This window comes from Psammomys obesus, unplaced genomic scaffold (assembly GCF_907164565.1).
Source record: "Psammomys obesus unplaced genomic scaffold, mPsaObe1.curated_primary_1811, whole genome shotgun sequence".
Taxonomy (NCBI): Eukaryota; Metazoa; Chordata; class Mammalia; order Rodentia; family Muridae; genus Psammomys; species Psammomys obesus.
In genome coordinates this window covers 13,141,542-13,159,287 of record NW_026586173.1, presented here as the reverse complement: position 1 = coordinate 13,159,287, position 17,746 = coordinate 13,141,542, and the positions used below count along the sequence as shown (strand labels likewise).

At 48.8% G+C, this 17,746-nt stretch overlaps 1 protein-coding gene across 2 annotated transcripts; it reads right to left on the bottom strand.

Moving 5' to 3' along the window:
* Positions 1 to 1,875: 1,875 nt before the first annotated feature.
* Elof1 (elongation factor 1) lies at positions 1,876 to 7,190 on the bottom strand. 2 transcript variants are annotated; one of them, XM_055601372.1, is made up of 4 exons: positions 7,111 to 7,190; positions 3,043 to 3,177; positions 2,816 to 2,886; positions 1,876 to 2,547 (listed from the first exon to the last, which is right to left on the bottom strand). In XM_055601372.1, exons 2-4 carry the CDS (start codon positions 3,156 to 3,158, stop codon positions 2,483 to 2,485), a joined length of 252 nt encoding a protein of 83 aa, XP_055457347.1. In that variant the 5' UTR covers positions 3,159 to 3,177; positions 7,111 to 7,190; the 3' UTR covers positions 1,876 to 2,482. The 2 variants fall into 2 exon arrangements, with proteins under 2 accessions (XP_055457347.1, XP_055457348.1); XM_055601373.1 differs by lacking the exon at positions 7,111 to 7,190 and adding an exon at positions 6,991 to 7,065.
* Between the last annotated feature and the right edge of the window lie 10,556 nt (positions 7,191 to 17,746).

The window sequence follows — 17,746 nt, the reverse complement described above, 5'->3', positions numbered from 1 at the left end:
CTGCTGAGCTCTCTGTACCCTAAACCATAGGCTCCCAGGCTCATAAGGCCAGGCTGAGGTGCTGAGGTCACTTGGTTCAGGTCTCCTGTCATCCCTGAGACCCTCTTAGGGCACACAGAGCTCTCACATGCTTGCCATTAAGAATGTCCATCCTGTCACTGCCTCCAGCCTTACAGGAGTCCACACCACCCTTAGGAAACATCCCTTCTGTGACTGTTACTCTCCCAGTGGCCCAAAGCAGCCTGGACCACTGAGACCTCAGCCTAGGACCTGGGCTGTGAAGCCAGGCTTCCTGGGTTCAAGGTCTTTCTGCGCATTTGAGGCTGCAGGAGCTTGGGCATCAGCCTCGCCTCTCACCTAGGCGCCTGTTTCACAGGGTGGTTACCAGCACACAGCAAGATATCCAACGTGGGTACAGCCTTGGAGCGTCACCTCCTTTGGGTCACCTGTCTGGACGTTTTGTGTCTTTGTGAACACACAGGGTGCTCAGGTGCTGTTTCTCAGTTTTTTCTATTTTTAGAAAATTTTGATTTGGGGCTGGAAAGATGGCTCAGGAGCTACAAGCACTTTCTGCTCTTACAGAGGACACGAGTTCAGTTCCCAGCACCTATGTCAAGCAGCTCGTGAATGTAACAACTTCACGGGATCCAACATCCTTTGCTGATCTCCAGGGACACATTCATGTACACACACGTGCACACACATACACAGACAAATGAATGAAAATGCAAGGGCTGGAGAAGTGGCTTAGCAGTTAACACTCACTGCTCCTCCAGATGACCTGGTTTGTCCCAGCACTCACATGGCAGGTCCAGTTCTAGGGAATCCAGTACTCTCTTCTGGCCTCAACAACCCTGGCAAAACACTCATACACACAGAATCCTATTTAAAATGTGTACAAAATTTAATATTCAGCTGGGCAGGGTAGAACATGCCTATAATCCCAGCACTCTGAGAGGCAGAGGCAGGCAGATCTCTGTGAGTTCAAGCCTATAGTTAGCCCAGGTAAGCCAAGGCTACACAGAGAAACCTTGTCTTGAACCTCCACCCCCCCAAAAAAAAATTTCATATTCCTTTAGTGTGTGGGTGCCACAGAGTGTCTAGCCCCTCCCACCATGGAGGGCATGAGGACAGAACTTACTGGCAAGCTTACACAGCAAACACTAGCCAGCTGAGACATCTTGTTGGCCCAGTTTTTCTACTTTAAAACAATTTTGTTATTATTATAATTGTGTGTGATGCATACAGTGCGGGGGGGTGCCCAGAACTGTCCAGTTACCCAGTGCTTGAAGTGGCACTCTACCTCTGGAGTTCTGCCACTTACAAGACTGGGGCAGAAGGACGAATCTCAGAGGATTCTGGGCTGCACAGTGACATCTTCTCTCAAATACCAGCTTTCATCTCAGCACTTTGGCAGAAGCAAGCTGATCTCTGAGCATGAGGCCAGCCTGGTCCATAGAGTAATCTTGTGTCAACAACACCTCCCCCCCCCAAAACAAAACAAAACAAAACAAACCCAAACATCAACCAACCAACCGAGAACATAACTCGTTTGGAAAGGTGTTTGTCTAACAGGCACAAAGCCCTGGACTTGATCTCCGGTACCAAATGAACTAGGTGTGTGGTGCACATATAATCCCAGCACTTGGGAGACTGGGAGGAGGATCAGGAATTGAAGACCACTCTCAGAATCACAGCAAGTTCAAGACCAGCCTATGGTATGATATCTAATCCCGCCCTCACAAAGAAAATAGAAAGACCGACTAAACCATACATCGCAGGGCCACCAAGATCACTCCTGAATGTCTCAGTCCCAAATCCCACCTCGCTCTCTGACACTGAGGCTGCCTCATGACCCAAGAACGCACACAGAGCCATGGTATGCACTGGCTGCTTTATTGACAGGCTTGTGAGTGACAGCTGTACCCCAACCAGCCCCTACCTTTTCTACAAAAGCAAACGAAGAGGCAAAGGGTGCTTCCTGGCAAAGCCCAGCCAAACACCGGGGAGGTCAGTTGCCTTGACTCCTAGGCCACAGGCACGATGAGGCTGGGAAGGACAAAGTCCAGTTCCCCAAGGGCAAGGTGCTGGTGAGGTGGCTGAGGAGGTCCCTCAGCTAGTCCCTGCCTGGGATGTCAGGAAACTGTCACCAGAGAAGACAGAAATCTAAAGTTTGGGGCAGGGGTGGGGCTAAGAAAGGGGCAACTTGGAGGCTTTCAGAGTCATGTGAGGCATGAGGTTCTGTAGTGCCACCAGCGCTGCGCTGTGGGGCCCAGCGAGGCTCACCTCCACCCTACCTGCAAGCAGTCAGGGCCACCCCTACTGCCGTATCTGCAGCCACACACACGGCTACTCATTCATATCCACTCCATATACACAGAGGGAGGGCCATCACAGCCCTGGACCTACACCCTGGAGCCCTGGAATGTCTCTGGATTGGTGCCCAGGTCGGGGGCTGCGGAGGGGCAGGTCCTTGACATCGCTACTGATTGGCTGCCTCGCAGGCGTCTATCCAGTCGCTATACACATCCACTGGTTCTGACAGATCTGAGACATAGGTCAAGGATGATTTGTGGCAAGGAAGCCCTCTCCTGGGCACATTCCTGCTATGCCAGGGTCGATCGGACCCCTGCCCTCCTCGCACCCAGTGTTAACTCAGTAGACAATGTCCCTTCCCCTAGGTGGTAGTGGCCAGAGCAACAGGAGCGACTGGCAGTTCTTTGTCTTTGGACCCCAGCCCTTAGATGGTCAGGACACCCCCGACTCCCACCCACGTCTCTTACTCTCCAGGGATCAGGCAGCTTTCCAAGGATACATGTGATGGGGGTCTGGAATTCCTCTAGGCACACGGTGCAGGAGATGACTCCAGTGTTGCGAGCACGGTCCCTGCAGTGGGGCAAGATGGAGGGATGTATGAGAAGCGAGCCCTGAGCCTGTGGGGGTGATCCCACCAGCAGGGAGGCCCTGGCGAGCAAAGCGGGGAACCGAGGCCTGGAGGCCCACAGGAGGAGGTTGGCCTACCCTGACCTGGTACCGACTCACATTTTCACATCACAGGACTTCTCGTGGTTGCAGAAGGGGCAAGTGAACTGTGTCTCCAGGGTGCCTGTCATCTTCTTCTTGGGGGGTGGCTTCCGCTTGGACTTCCTTCGTCCCATGGCTGCAAGGGGATGAAACCTGTGGTGCGGAGGACAGGGGTCAGAGGCTGGCAGCAGCTGGCCACTCTCCACCTCCATCCTCTAAAGCAGGCCAGAGGCACCCAGCAATAGCCTATGCAGAAGGGAAGATGGACGTACAATCTGGCGTCTAGGGTCCTCCCTGAGGAACCCAGGCTCCTGGCCCTGGGTACAAGGCTCTGTACACTCTAGGCAGCAGGGCTGAGAACAGCCTTTAACCTTGGTTTCCTAACTTCCTGTGCACTCTAGGTAGGTCACTTAAGATCTCTGTGCTCAGGGTCTCAAGGGAAGGTAGGGGTGGCCAGCTGGCTCTAAAAGAAACAGGGACAGAGAGTTGTGATGTGTGCTGTTAAGGGATGGAAGAGTTAAGTCCAAAGAGTGACCAAGATGAAGTCAAGGGCAGGAAGATGGCTTAGTGGGCAAAAGGACCAACCGTGCCAACCTGACAACCCTAGTTCAAATCCAGAGACGAATAAAAAGCCAGGTACAGTGGATCAAATCTGTAACCCCAGCATTCTGACAAGCAGATGCTGGAGGAGACAGGAAAATTGCTGGGAGCCTGCTGGCTAATTAGTCTGGACTATAAAGGAAGGGACAGAAACAAGTTGAGGTGAGGAGTCTTCCTCAAAATTTGTTTTCCGGCTTCCACATGTTGGATGTAGGATGTATGCCTCCCCTGACCCCAAATAGAAAGTCTCAAGCAGGATCATGGTTTTGTTTTGTTTTTTTAGGGGGTGGGAGTACAGTGGCAGTGAGACAGGGAAAACAAATCAAGACAGTCTAAGGTGCTACCCAAAGCTGTGATAGGGACATAAACGGTTGGGAGCAAAGGCAGGTGGGATCTTTATGAGTTCTAGGTCAGCCTGGTCTATTTAGCGAGTTCTAGACAGCGCCAAGGCTACATAGAGAGACCTAGTCTCAAAAAAAAAAAAAAAAAAAAAAAAAAAAAAAAAAGTAAGTAAGCAGAGTAAGAAGAAAAAAGAAAGAGAAGAAAAGACAAAGTGTTACATAGCCAGGTCTGACCTACATTTCCCAAAGAGTAGAGGGCCTGGGTCCTCCCACGTCGACCTCCCAAGTGCTCAGACTATAGCATGAGCTACAGTGCCCCGTCCTGACACGGGGGACAGTTAATGCTGATTGCCAGCATGACAGAACCCTAGACTCATTTGGGAGACTCTGCGAATGACAGTCATCTAGATTAGGTTAGTAAGGGCACAAAGACCCTGCCTACAGAAGGGCAGCAGCAATTCTTGGGCTGGGGTTCAAGACAGCACACAAAGGAGGCCTAGTGAGCACAACATTCTCTGTTCTGTACTGCCCGACTTTGGACACATAAAAATCAGCCCCTCAGGCTCCTGCCACTGTGACACACCTGCTGTGGAGACCACATAAGCCCTTCTTGCCTCAAGTCAATTCTGTCAGCTCTTTTACCACAGTAACCCAAAAAATACCTCAGACAGAAGTTTAACACCTAAGCTTAGCACCTAAGAAGAGGTGGCTGTGGAGAAATGACAGCCTCAGTGTGAGGGACACCAAGAAGGCAGGCAGCTTGCTGGCAGGTGGGCAGGGAGGCAGCAGCAGCTACCAGACCTCCTGCCTGGCACTGATCCCCATGGCACCCCCAGACCCACCAGGCCACGACCAACCACCGTTTCTAGGCCACACCCCGGAAGACAGGAGGGGAGACCAAGAGTCTCCTGGGTTGCCCAGGAATGGAGAGGGCAGTTCCACTGACATTTGCCCACCACTCATTACGTGTCCCCCCACTCCTTTTGAGACAGTCTCACTGTAATCAAGGCTGGTCTAGAACTCACTGTGTAGACCTGCCTCTGCCCCCCAAGTGTGGGGATTAAAGATGTGTTCCACCACGCTCAGCTACTTATGTATTTACTGAGACAGGGTCTCACTGTACAACTTTGCTTGATCTAGAATTCTCTGCGAAGACCAGGCTAGGCTCAAACTCATAGAGATCAGCCTGCCTCTGCCTGGGGTGAAAGGCATGTGAGTGCCACCACACCTGGCTCTCATAGGAAGAAAGAATAGGGGGCTGGAGAGATGCCTCAGCGGTATAAGTAAATAAATCTTAAAAAGAAAACATAGAAAGAAAGAAGTTCTAGAACCCAGGAGACTCAGGCAGGAGAGTGGAAAATTCCTAACAAGTTGGAGTCTAGTCTGAGCTATGCGCACAGTGAGACAGAGTCTAATTGTGGTAGGCCACCCCACACCGTAACCCCAGAGCTTCAGATCCCTGACAGCCGGGGGCCAGCCTGGGCAACAAAACCAGTTCAGAGCTACTATCTCAAACAAAACAAAACAAAACAAGGAGGCACACAGACATATATGCAGGTAAAGCATCCATCTATATACAAGATAAATAAAAATCCCTGCTAATAAATATTTACAGCTTTAACATGAAAACTCGACAGGCTTTCTCTGTGTAGCTCTGGCTGTCCTGAAACTCACTCTGTAGACCAGGCTGGTCTTGAACTCGGAGATCTGAGTTCGGCATCCACCTGTCTCTGCCTCTCGAGTGCTATAATTAAAGGCATGTGCCACCACCACAGGACAACACGAACATTCTTAACTGGATGAATCCGGCTGGTAGTAGCCTAGCATGTATAAGGCCCTAGGACGGAGGTTCTCAACCTGTGGGTTTCAGGGTGGCATACAGAAATCCCAAATCCAGATAGCCCATTCACACAAGATACAAATAAATAAATCTTCAAAATATCTGTATTAATGTCACAGGCTCCTAACAAGAAAACCCGTAACTGGGTGAATCTTAAATATTGCTATGGGGTTATTAGAGTAAAATGCAAGTTTCCGAGACCAGGTTACTTTGAGTGAAGGGGGATTTGAAGAAACCTTTTCTTCTGGAGTCATTTGAGATGAAGCCTGGATGACAAAAGGCAGCTTTGATGCCAAGATAGCCAGGGAGAGAGATGTATCTGCAAAGAGTCTGAGGCAGATGAAGGGTTTTCTCACCGTTTTACTTCAGAAAGGACGGCTGAAGCTTTGGGAGCAATGCAAGAGGAAAGTGCAGGCCAGATCCCAGGAGACCGGGAAGAGTTGGTCAAGTGTAGCCTGGTCCTGAGCCCAAGCTATCAGTTGCCTAGGCGGCTGTGTTTGTTTCCCCTCCAAGCCTAGCTCTGGCAACCAGCTACAACGGAATCACAGACCTTGCCTAGGCCAGCTTGGTCTATCCTCAATCAGTTGGTACAGGCACTTCTGCCAAGCCCGACAAGCTGAATTTGGTCCCCGGAATCCACGTAAAAACGGAAACAGAGAAGTTGATCCGCAAGTTGTCCAACTAATTTCCGAACACACACACACTATATAAACATATAGAAAGATTAACAAAAGATTTCTAAAAATTTCAAGACAGGACAAGCAAGGTGGCTCAGCAGGAAAAGATGCTGGTTGCCAAGCCTGAGTTCAAGTCTCTGGATTCTCACGGTGAAAGGAGAGAACCAACTCGTGCAAGCTGTCTGTACACACGCATGCGGCGCCCAAAACAAACTGATTCACGATCACCCTAAACTCCTTATAGGTCCTCCGGCGTCTGCAACCCTGTCCAGCAATCTCCGAGGAAAGCTCTCACTTGACCACTGCTCCATCCCCAGCACCCACATGCCCGGTGTACCTTACGCACTTAATAACTACTTGCTGAACGAATCAGTGAGTTTCCCGAATCTGTCTGTGTGTCCCCAGGATCCCATCAGCAAACCGCAGCCTGAGAACGAGCCGCAGTGTCCCAGGCGACTGGGGCGGGAAGGGACCGCGACCCAGGAGCAAAGCCGTCCGTCTCACCCACCCAGGCTTCGGTGGCGCGGCCCGTTCGCCCGGCTGGAGGGATCCGGGGTCAGGCTCCCCACACGGCCATCCTCAGAGCCATGCCCCGGCCCAACGCTCGCTCACGAGACCGTACACCTACCTGTCCCAGCTCTGCCTTGCAGCTAAGGCCGCTTCACCCGGGAGACGCTAACTTCCGGCCCCTGGCGGAAGCGGAAACAGCGCTTTGGTTTCCCGCCCACTCCTTAAGCTAGTGTGGACACCGCCTCCTTCAACTGCTGGTCCCTGCGAACGTGTGACGTCTGCTAAGGCGCATGCGCTCCCGTGGAGTCCCCCGTGAGTTCCCGGGAGTGCGGCTGTCCGGGCCGCTCTTCGCCGTGCGTCCAGCCGTAGTGTCCCTCGTTAAGTGTCCCTGTGGCCACCGTCTTCCTGGACCTGTTTCATCTGTCTTCTCCCCAGTTACCGCTCCTCCCCCCCGGAAGTGCACCCGGGTTTTTCTAACCTCCATGCCCACTCAGATATCTTAGACCTAGAAGAGGCTAGTTAGGAAAAGGAAATGGGGTTAGCGGGAGTGAAAGAAGGGGCGTGAATATGGTCAACTACATTATATACATACGTGAAAAAAACCTTATGTATGATTAATATGTGCTAATGTAAAACAAAAACTCCAGTCCTATCCCTTGGTGCTGGTAGCACCAAGGAGGTGGAGATGGAGATAGGAGGGTTAGAAATCCAAGGGCATTCTTGGCTACTGGGATTGGCTATTCTCAGTGGTCGACTGTATCTGGAGTGTGCCACAATTAAGAGATTTTCTGCGAGAGATTTTTCTGATTGGTTTGGAGTGTGTGACTCCACGTCTAGTCATGACCTTGAGGCAGGAAGACATAAGCTTTTAATGCAGACCTTGAGACAGGAAGATCCCAGCCTTTGGTTCTGATCTTGAGGCTGGATGACACAAGCCTTCAATTCGGATCTTGAGGCAGGAAGACACACGCTTTTAATCCAAATCTTGAGGTGGGAAGAGTGGAATAGGCACAGGTGGAAGAGAATCGATTTCCTGAGTGCTGCCTCTCAGAGAGGAAGACTGAGGTGCCCTTTAATATGGATCACACCTTCTGCTGAAAGTCTATATAAGGATATGGAAGGAGGAAGCTTTTGCTCATTGCCTGCTTGCCCTCACCTTGCTGCCACATCCATCCCTTCACTGGCGTTGGCGCCTACTTCAGGATTCCAGAAGACCAGTGAGACACCCAGCCTTGTGGGGCTGAGCAACTACTCGATTTTTAAATTTTCTGTTCACAGCCAGCCATTGTTAGATTAGCTGGACTGTAGCCTGTAAGTCAGTCCAATAAATATCACAGAGACAGAAAGGGAGAGAGAGACACACACAGACACAGAGACAGAGATTCATTCCATAAATCCTGTGACTCTAGAGAACCCTGACTAGTATAGTTACAGCTTGGGCTTGAGGCCAGTCTGGGCCACAAAGACCCCACCCCCGACCGAAACACACACCTCTAAAGCCACCCTGGAGGGAGGGTAGATGGGGTAGCAGAGGATAATTTGGAAGGATAATTTGAAAGCCGTTGCAGTAGTTGAGTGGATTGTGGCCTCAGAACTTTATACATCTAGAAATTGAAGTATGATGCCAAACTTTGTTTCTGGATTGGAGGTGGGAGGCACAAGTTCGTATTCCCTGCAGTGCAGAGTATGAACATGAAGGGAGCCTTTACAAGGCTCTGTGAAGCAGAGAGGGGCACGTGGGGCTCAGGGCATTTGATGGTGCCAGAGTCGCCAGGTGACCTGAGAAGAAGAAGCTTGGGGTGTGCATGCTGCTGCCCCAGGAGGAGTTGAATAGGCAGAGGTGGCAGAGTGGAGGAGAGAGTAGATTTCATAAGGGCTGCCTCCCAGAGGAGGAAGGCTGAGGAGGCTCATAGGAAAGACATCAAGGTCTGAGTTTGGGCCGTTATAACCATGGAATGGAGGCTGAAGAGATGGCTCAGCAGGCAAAGCATTGCCAGGCAAGCTTGAAGCCCCAGCACCTGCATAGATGACAGGTGGCTGTGGTTACCCGCCTGCAATCTGAGCCCTCGGGAGATGGAGACAGAGGGTCTCCAGGGCAAGCTGGCTACTACAGGGCTTAAGAGAGACCCTGTCTCGATATATAAGATGAAGAGCAATGAAAGAAGCTGTTGTGCAGGCAATTCACCTGGCCTGCCCTTAGGGGCCTTTAGGGTCCTGACAATGTCCTTATGACATCAACTGGGCCAGGTGCTTCAGAAATAACCGGTCTGTGGTCGTCCATATGCAGAGTCTCACAAACATAGGTCCTGTTTGTGAGGACACTTCCTTTCCCCCTCCACTTAATTAAAGGCTCCTGGCCAGCAAAACGGCTCCGCATGTAAAGGCACTTCCTACCAAGCCTGCCAGCCTGAGTTTGATTCCTGGAAGTTAACACATTTGGAGAGAACTGATTTGTGCCACACACACACACACACACACACACACACACACACACACACACACTGTAGCATGTTGTCCGAGCTTTGAAGAGAATGAAGGAAGTGTGCTAACTGTTGTGTCTGGTAAGTGTTTGTCCCTGGGGACCTGAACAAGACTCATTTCTTTAGTGTGTTTCCTTAAACAGTTTGAGGTATTTAAGTAGAGTGGTCGGATCTCCAAGATGTCCTGTAGGGGGCAGTGTCATTCTTGGAACTGCCTTTCCTGAAGATGGTTTCTATGTGTTGGCAGCTTCAGCTGACAGGGAACTCAGGAATCCGAGTAGTGGCTCAAGCCTAAAATCCCAGCACTCAGAAGCAGAGGCAAGATCTTTGCTAGTTCTAGGCCAGCCTGGGCTATATGATGAGTTCAAAGCTAACCTGAGCTACAGTGTGAGACCCTGGCACTCTCTCTCTCTCACACACACACACAAACACAAAATACAAACCCAAAAGTGCAGAGGATAAAATCAGTTTGTACACATCATGCGTGTTACCCTGTGGCTTGCTCTCTTGTTTCCAGTAATGGTGAAGACACAGCTGCAAAACTCTTGTTTTCAGTAGTTGTCCTGGCTACTTTTTGTCAGCTTGGTGCAAGCTAGAGCCAGGCTCTAGGTGGGATTTGTAATCAATGGGAAAACAAGCCTCTGGGACATGTGTGAAGGACTGTCTGGATTAGGTTAATGGAGGTGGGAGGGCAGACCCTGAATGCCGGCCGGTACCATTGTAGAGGTTCTGGTGTCTTTAAAAACTCAGTTGTGTTATGTAAGCATGGTTTTGTTTCAGTCCCAGGTGTAGGATATGGCATTGGTTCAGACTGTCCACAGCAGCAGACTATTTGCCTCATGCGGGTTCTGAGAGGGGCTCTTTGCCAGCTGCAGATAGTTTATTCTGAGGACTCTGGAGAGAGAACAGTGCCAGAGCCAAGAGAGAGATTGGTGGGGGGGTGGGGGGCTCTGAGGAAGGAGGCTGCTGCTTTCCCCTGCTGCTACTGTTGATGCAGTTTGATGAGAAGTTGAAACAAAGATTGGACTTGTCCCAAGGGACCCAAAGACCCTAATCAGCCAGAGTAGCTAACGGCCCTTCTCCCTACTAACCTTCTTTCTTTCCTACCTGTCTGTGTTGGGGTGTTGGAAGGGATTGGGATGAAGAGGGAAGGTAGAGGCATAAGAACCCCAATAAAACAGTTAAAATAGACACACGCACACACCATTCCCTACCCTTCCTCTCTTGAGTTGCTTTTAGCACATCACTAAAAAGAGAAATGAATATACCATGAGACATGATGGCTGGTCTTCTAACCTTGTGGTTAGAAGGAGTCAAAAGCCAGGCATGATTGAACACACCTGTCATCCCATCTCAGGAGACTGAAATAGGAGGATTATCTTGAGTCAGAGGCCAGAATGGGCTATAGAGAGAGATGCTATCACAGTAAATTAAATCATAGAATTAAAATAGGACAGTGTCTTAGCCTGGCTTAGTGTTCTGGCTGGTCATCCCAGCTGCTGTGGAAGCTGAAGCAAGAGGCTCAAAGGTTCAAGTCAACCTGGGCAATTTAGATCCTGTCCCCAAATTAAAAAAAAAAAAAAAATCAAAGCTAGGCATGGTGACTCGCTCCTTTACTCTAACACTCAGGATCTAGAAGCAAGAAGATCTCCACAAGCCAGAGGCCAGCCTAACTGCACAGTGGGCTCCAGAAAAGCCTGAGCTATCTATCCAGTGATAACGAAAAGCCAACCACGAGGTGGAGGGACGCCTCACACGTAAACATGATTTCCCTGCAAGCCTGGTGACGAGTGCAATCCTCAGACACCATGGTGGATACCTGACTTCCACATGTGTGGCACGGTATATGTGGACACACACACACAGCAGTAAGAAACGGGGCTGCGCATGGTGGCATAAGCCTTTGATTCCAGCACCCAGGCAGCAGAGGCAGGCAGAGCTCTGTGAGTGTGCAGGAGCGCTGCACAGCCTCCCGTGTCCTCCTCCTCCTCCGTGGCTCTGAGGAATCTTTATAGCATTTGGTGTTTAGTGGAGTAGGAACTTGGTTTGCAGTCCCTTAGCCCAGTCACTCATTCTCCCATGTGACATTCAATGTCACTTCTCCTTTCCCGACCCTGGGAACAAGGACACAGGGTGAAGGTGGCCGAAGATTCAGAGCTCTGACAGCCAGGAGCCTCTGAGTCAGTGGGAAGAGGCTCGGTGGCTGTGAGTTTCCACAATGGTTGGGGTTAACCCTGAGGGCTGAGCTGCTATCACAGCTAGCTGGCAATGTGACTATGCTGGGTAGTTTTTTGTTTTTGTTTTTGTTTTTGTTTTTTTTGTCAGCTTGGACAAGCTAGGGTCATCTGGGGAGAGGAAACCTCAATTGAGAAAATGCCTTCATCATGCATCAAATGCATATGGGCAAGAAAGCCATGCAGAGCAAGCTGGTATACAGCACTGCTTCACGGCTTCCATCTGGGCCTCCGTAACGTCCTACAAGAAACACGGACGAGTCTGGCCTCTGCCTCATAAGTAAGGGTCGGAAGTTATTTCTCCCTTGAAAAACGGGCTTAAGTAATCGAGGTTGGTTATAGACATGTCTCCCTCTGCCCACTGAATTTTTTTTTTTTACTTTAACTTATTGTGGATGTGTGTGTGGTTTCAGGCTTGGCAGCACACGCCCTTACTGGCTAAGCCATCTCACTGCCCAACCCCCCAAGACCAGATGAGGGAGGCCAGCGCAGAGGCGCCCTGCCTTCCAGCGAGACAAGCTGGAGTCAGCTCAGGCGTGATGTGTGGTCGGATTCCTTCCTTGTTTTGTTTTGAGGTGGGGTCTGTGGCGGTGTATTTTCTGAAAATACCTCTTTCCTTCGGAAGGGCTGACATTTTTGCAGACCTTTCGGCTAAGTGAGAAATATGCCTTGAGATCGTTCAGAACGTCATCAAAATGCTGAGCTACCGTGTACCCGGTTACACTGTCTTAAGACGGGTTAAGACGAGTTAACCCGTCTTAAGACAGTGTAAACTCTCTTAAGACAATGTAAACTCATTGCCCATGTGATGAGCCTTTCCAAGCTAAGTGCATAGCTTTTCATCTTAATCCATGTCTTCGTCCCTGCCTCTCATTGGAGTAGTGTGGTGCCTGTGTGTGGAGTGTGTGTGTGTGTTGTGTGGAGGTGTGTGGGTGTGTGCTGTATATGGAATGTGTGTGAGTGTGTGTATGTGTGTGTGAGTATATGTATGTGGTGTGTGCATGTGGCATGTTTGTGTATGGTGTGTGGTGTGTGTGTGGCATATGTGTGTTTGTGTGATGTGTGTGTGTGATGTGTGTGTGTGTGTGTGTGTGTGATATGTGGTATAGTATGTGTAGTGTAAGTGTGTGGGGGTAGTGTCTGTATTATGTGTATGTACAGTGTGTGTAGTGTTTAGCGTGTGTGTGTGTGTGTGTGTGTGTGTGTGTATGTGTGGTATTTGGGTGTGGTGTGTACATGTGTGGTGTGTGTGTGGTGTGGTAATCATTTACTGAAATAGCCAGTGAGTTGAAAGCAACCTTAAAAGAAATATCCATATATGTTGGGAGCAATATGAGGACAGAGACTGATAAGATCAGTGTGTTTTGTGCTCTTCTGGGTTATTTGGCGTTAGCAAAGTAACTTCTTTTTTTGCAAACTCTGTAAGCCATCCCTATAAAGAATTCCTTCTTCCTCTTCCATGCCATGTGTTTTCTGTGTTGTTCAATAAATGCAGAACAAAGGCCTTTGTTTGGAATAGGCACAGCAGACACAGGCACAGACAACAGGGACAGATCAGAAACACACCACAGGCAGGCCAATAACCGCAGACTACAGACAGATGGAAGATACAGGAAGGAAAATGGAGAATTCAAATGTGGCCTTATCTTGGTCAGACTAATCAAGATTAGTTTCTTTCTACATTCCTTGATGTGACATTGATGCAAGGGTCTCACCCTAGCCCAGGCCAACCTGGAGTTCCCTTTGTGCAGGCTGGCTGCAAACGCACAATTATCTTCCTGCATTAGCTTCCTGGGTGGTAGAACTATAGGCATAAGCTTCCACAGGAAAAAAGCTGCTATCTCAGGCAGTGGTGTTGCACGCCTTTGGTCCCACCTCGAGGGAGGCAAAGGCAGGTGGAGGCTCTGAGTTTGAGGCCAGTCTTGTCTACAGAACTAGTTCCAGGAAAGCCAAAAAGCCAGGGCTACACAGAGAAAACCTGTCTTGAAAAAGAAATAAACAAACACCCTCAAAACAACAACAAAAATCAACCTATCTATCTATCATCTATCTATCTATCTATCTATCTATCTATCTATCTATCATCTATGTATCTATGTATCTATCTACTCTCTATCATCTGTCTATTATCTATGTATGTATGTATCTATCTATCATCTCTGTATCTATATATCTACTATCTATCATCTATCTATTATCCATCCATCTATCTATCTATCTATCTATCTATCTATCTATCTATCTATCTATCATCTATCTCAGCTCAAGGAACATTTCATCAGAATCTGAGAGAAAAATAACAGGGCAATCAAGCTGTAAGAAAGCTCTTCTCAGCAGCTGCCAGGAGGAGGGAGATGGATGAAAGTAAGACAGAGAGCCATGCTTTTTATCTTAGGGTCCAAGGAAGTAGGTAGATTCAGCAAAGGAGGTCTGCCTGCAGCTGTGTGAGGTCAGATGTCTTCAGGAAAACAGAAAAAGATCCAGTTAGGCTGACCTGTGGAGATGAGCAACTGCAAAAACAGTTTTCTTTAGACAAGCAAAACAAACCCCTAAATATTTATTTTGTTGGTAGGGATAGGAGTTGTGTGCAAGTGAGGGTCAGAACACAATTTGTGAGAGTTAGTTCCCTCTTTCCACCGTGTGTGGTCATGCCTCTCTGCCAGCATCTTTACCCCTGAGCCATTGTGCCGGCCCCAAGATCCCTTTCTTTTTCACCATTACAGTAACTGTGCCTGTCTCAAGTTCAGCAGGATCAATATAAAGCAGCATGGTGGCGGCTCCTGTGCCATGTTCCTCTCTGTGGAGGAAACATCAGTGAAATGCTCCAAGTTGCTCCTTGACTCAGCCAGGCAAGAGAGGACCCAGCGTCATTGTCCTGTCACTCCTGGGGTGACAGTTGAAACTGCCAAAGGAGTGGTTCGTGTGACTTGCCTCACATCAATGGCTTAGGCAAATTTGTCTGCAGGCAAATGTTACTCAAGTCCCTACAGGAGGGAACTGGGTTTTCTGCAGGTGGCTGAGCAGCTAGCTTTCTGTGTTTATTCTCTTTCCTTTCTATCTCTGTCTCTGCTTTCCCCCAACCTCACCATGTTTTTAATTTCTTCTTCTTAAGACATAGTCTCACTATATCCCTAAAAATCACTGTGTAAACCAGGCTGGCCTTGAACTCACAGAGAGCCACCTGCCTCTGTCTCTTGAATGCTGGATTAAGATATGTACCACCAGGCCAGGCTCTGTTTCCATTCTAGGTGGAGTGGGGAGGGTACTTTAGGAGCAGAGACTTGCTTGCCTGGGCAGGGCTCTGCAGTTTATTCCCAGCACCATCAAAAAGAAGTGAAAATGACAGTGGTGCGCCCAAGAGCAAATCCAGTTTGTCCAGAAGCAAGTCTGGACACAGAGGATGCGAACTCCCAGGGGCAGTCACTGCGGTACTGTTCGCAGATTGCAAAATGAAGTGCAGGCCTCCCAGGAGAGCCATAGATGGAGGGTTAGAAGTCAGGGTCAGGTTCCAGGCTCTGCCCTGGAAGAAGATCTCCAGAGCTGTCCCACCAGCTGCTGGGGCAGATCTCCAGATAGAAAAGGGGCAAACACTAAATTTTGGACCTTTTTGGCTGATGGAAACACTGGGCTCTTTTATGTGAGTTTGGGATTGGGGATGGAATCCAGGAACTCACAGATGCTAGGCAGGGGCTCTACCACAGAACCACACCCCAGCCCTTTCTGGGGGATTCTAGGCAGAGGCTCTAGTGCTGATCTATGCCTCCTTCGATGTTGCCTGTGGTGGGTTTATCACTTTGCCAAAACTTATCAGAGGGATTGGTGAAGATCAGTTGGTCAAATTTGCACAAAGTTCTGGATTTGATCTTATTCCCAGTACCTCATAAATTAGCTGTGATTGGCACAGGTCTATGATGTGAGCTCTTGGAAAGCAGCAAAAACTTGGAAGGTGACAGGCTATACAAATATATCAGAAACCATCATGCAAATAAAGCTATTTTAAATAAATAAATAAACAAATAGCTTAGCTCAGCTGGCTAAGGCTGTGGCTCAGGATACAATAGGTACTTAGTGTTCTCAAGGTCCTGGCTCATTAGCCAACATTCATGAACCCGCCCCAGCACGACACACACACACACACACACACACACACACACACACACACACACCTAGTAAAACTGTACATTTAACAAGTTTGAATTAAGTGTGTGAATTACACTTTAAAAAATTGGTTTTGAACAGGGTCAAATGAAAGGGGAGGAGGTCCTCCCCTATCAGTGGACTTGGAAAGGGGCAGGGAGGAGACCAGGGAGGGAGTTGGGGAGGGGGAGGGAATAAAAATAAATAAATAAATAAAAAGTTACACTATCAAAAAAAAAAAATTGGTTTTGAAGAAAGAAAAGGAAGTTAAAAAAAAAAAAAAACAAGGAAGCTATGGTTCAGTGGGTAAGAAAGAAACATTCAGCTCTGCTTTGGTTTTCATAAGAAAATGTATGAAAGAAACTGAACACCATGACACACACTTCTAGTCAAAGCTTGAGAGGCTGGGCCAGGAGGGTGGAGTTGAAGGCCCAGCTGGGCCTGCACAGCTCACAGTGAGACCTCTTTTCTATGGAGGGCAGGAAGGCGGAGAAAGGAAGCAGAGAAGAGGGAGGGAGGGAAAGAGGGAGGAAATGAATATGAGGTGAACAGGAGGGGAATCAGTTTCCTGTCAGGGGAGAGGACTGGGGTGGGCTTGGAGAAGGCAACACTGTACACCTTTAAATTTTCAATTTTGTTCCAATATTTACTTTGCTTTGAAAATGTATTATCCTTATTTATTTGTGTGGAGGGGTCAGGCACGTTTCAGTGTGAGTGTGGAGGCCAGATGACAATTTGCAGGAGGCGGTTCTCTGCTTCCGCCTTGTGGGCCTTGGGGATTTGGCACTAGGATAAGCAGTTTTTACACACTTTCGTTTATCTTATGCACATGGTAGTTTGTCTGTATGTTATTTCTGTGTACCTCGTGTATGCTGTGCCTGTGGAGGCCAGAAGAGAGTGTTGATCCCCCGGGACTAGAGTAACAAGCATCTGTAAGCTACCTTGTGGGTGTTGGGAATTGAACCTGGGTCCTCCAGAAGAGCAGCTAGTGAGTGCTCTTAACAACTGAGCCATCTCTCCAGTGCAGTAGCAGGCACTTCCACCTAGTTGGATCCTTGTTGGTTTGGTTTTTCCCGAGGATGACAGATGTGCCTACCCCCCAACAGCTGGTTCTATGTAGCTCTGCGGATGAAACCCAGGGCTTCATGCACACTAAACAAATGCTCTATATCCCAAGTCATGTGTTTTTGTTTTTGTTTTCTTTTTTTGAGAAAGGGGCTCTTTATGTAGTCCTGGCTGTCCTGGAATTGCTATACTAGACCAGGCTGGCCTCAAACTCACAGAGCTCTACCTGCTTGTGCCCCCTGAATGCTGGGATCAAAGGCCTATGTTACCACTCCCGCTCTCATGTATATTCTAAGACAGGGTCTCAAATAGCCCAGGCTGACCGCTGACCTAAAACTTATTGTAGGTCAGAGGATAGTCTTGAAGTTCTTGATCCTTGAACCTCAACTTTCTTTATGCTGGGATTATAAGTGTGTGCCATGAAACCCTGCTGCACTTTCCAATAAACTTCAGATTTTTTTAAAGATGTATTCATTTTTATTTTATATATTGGTGTTTTGCCTGCATGTATAACTGTGCAAAGGTAACAAATCCCCTGGAACTGGAGTTACAGACAGTTGTGGGCTATCGTGGGGGTGCTGGGAATCGAACCCGGCTCCTCTAGAAGAGCAGCCAGAACTCTTAACCCTGGAGGCATCCCTCCAGTCCCTAAACTTCAGATTTTTGAATGTGTGTATATGCCCAGCTCCATACTGAAATGGCCAAGAGTTAATGTCGTAAGATAAAGTGATGAAGAACTGTGGTGGCGTTAAAGGACCTTGAATAGGGCTGTGCTCACCTGCTGTTCCATGGCTGTGAAGGACACCTCACACTCGAGGACAGAGAGCAAAGGAAAAGG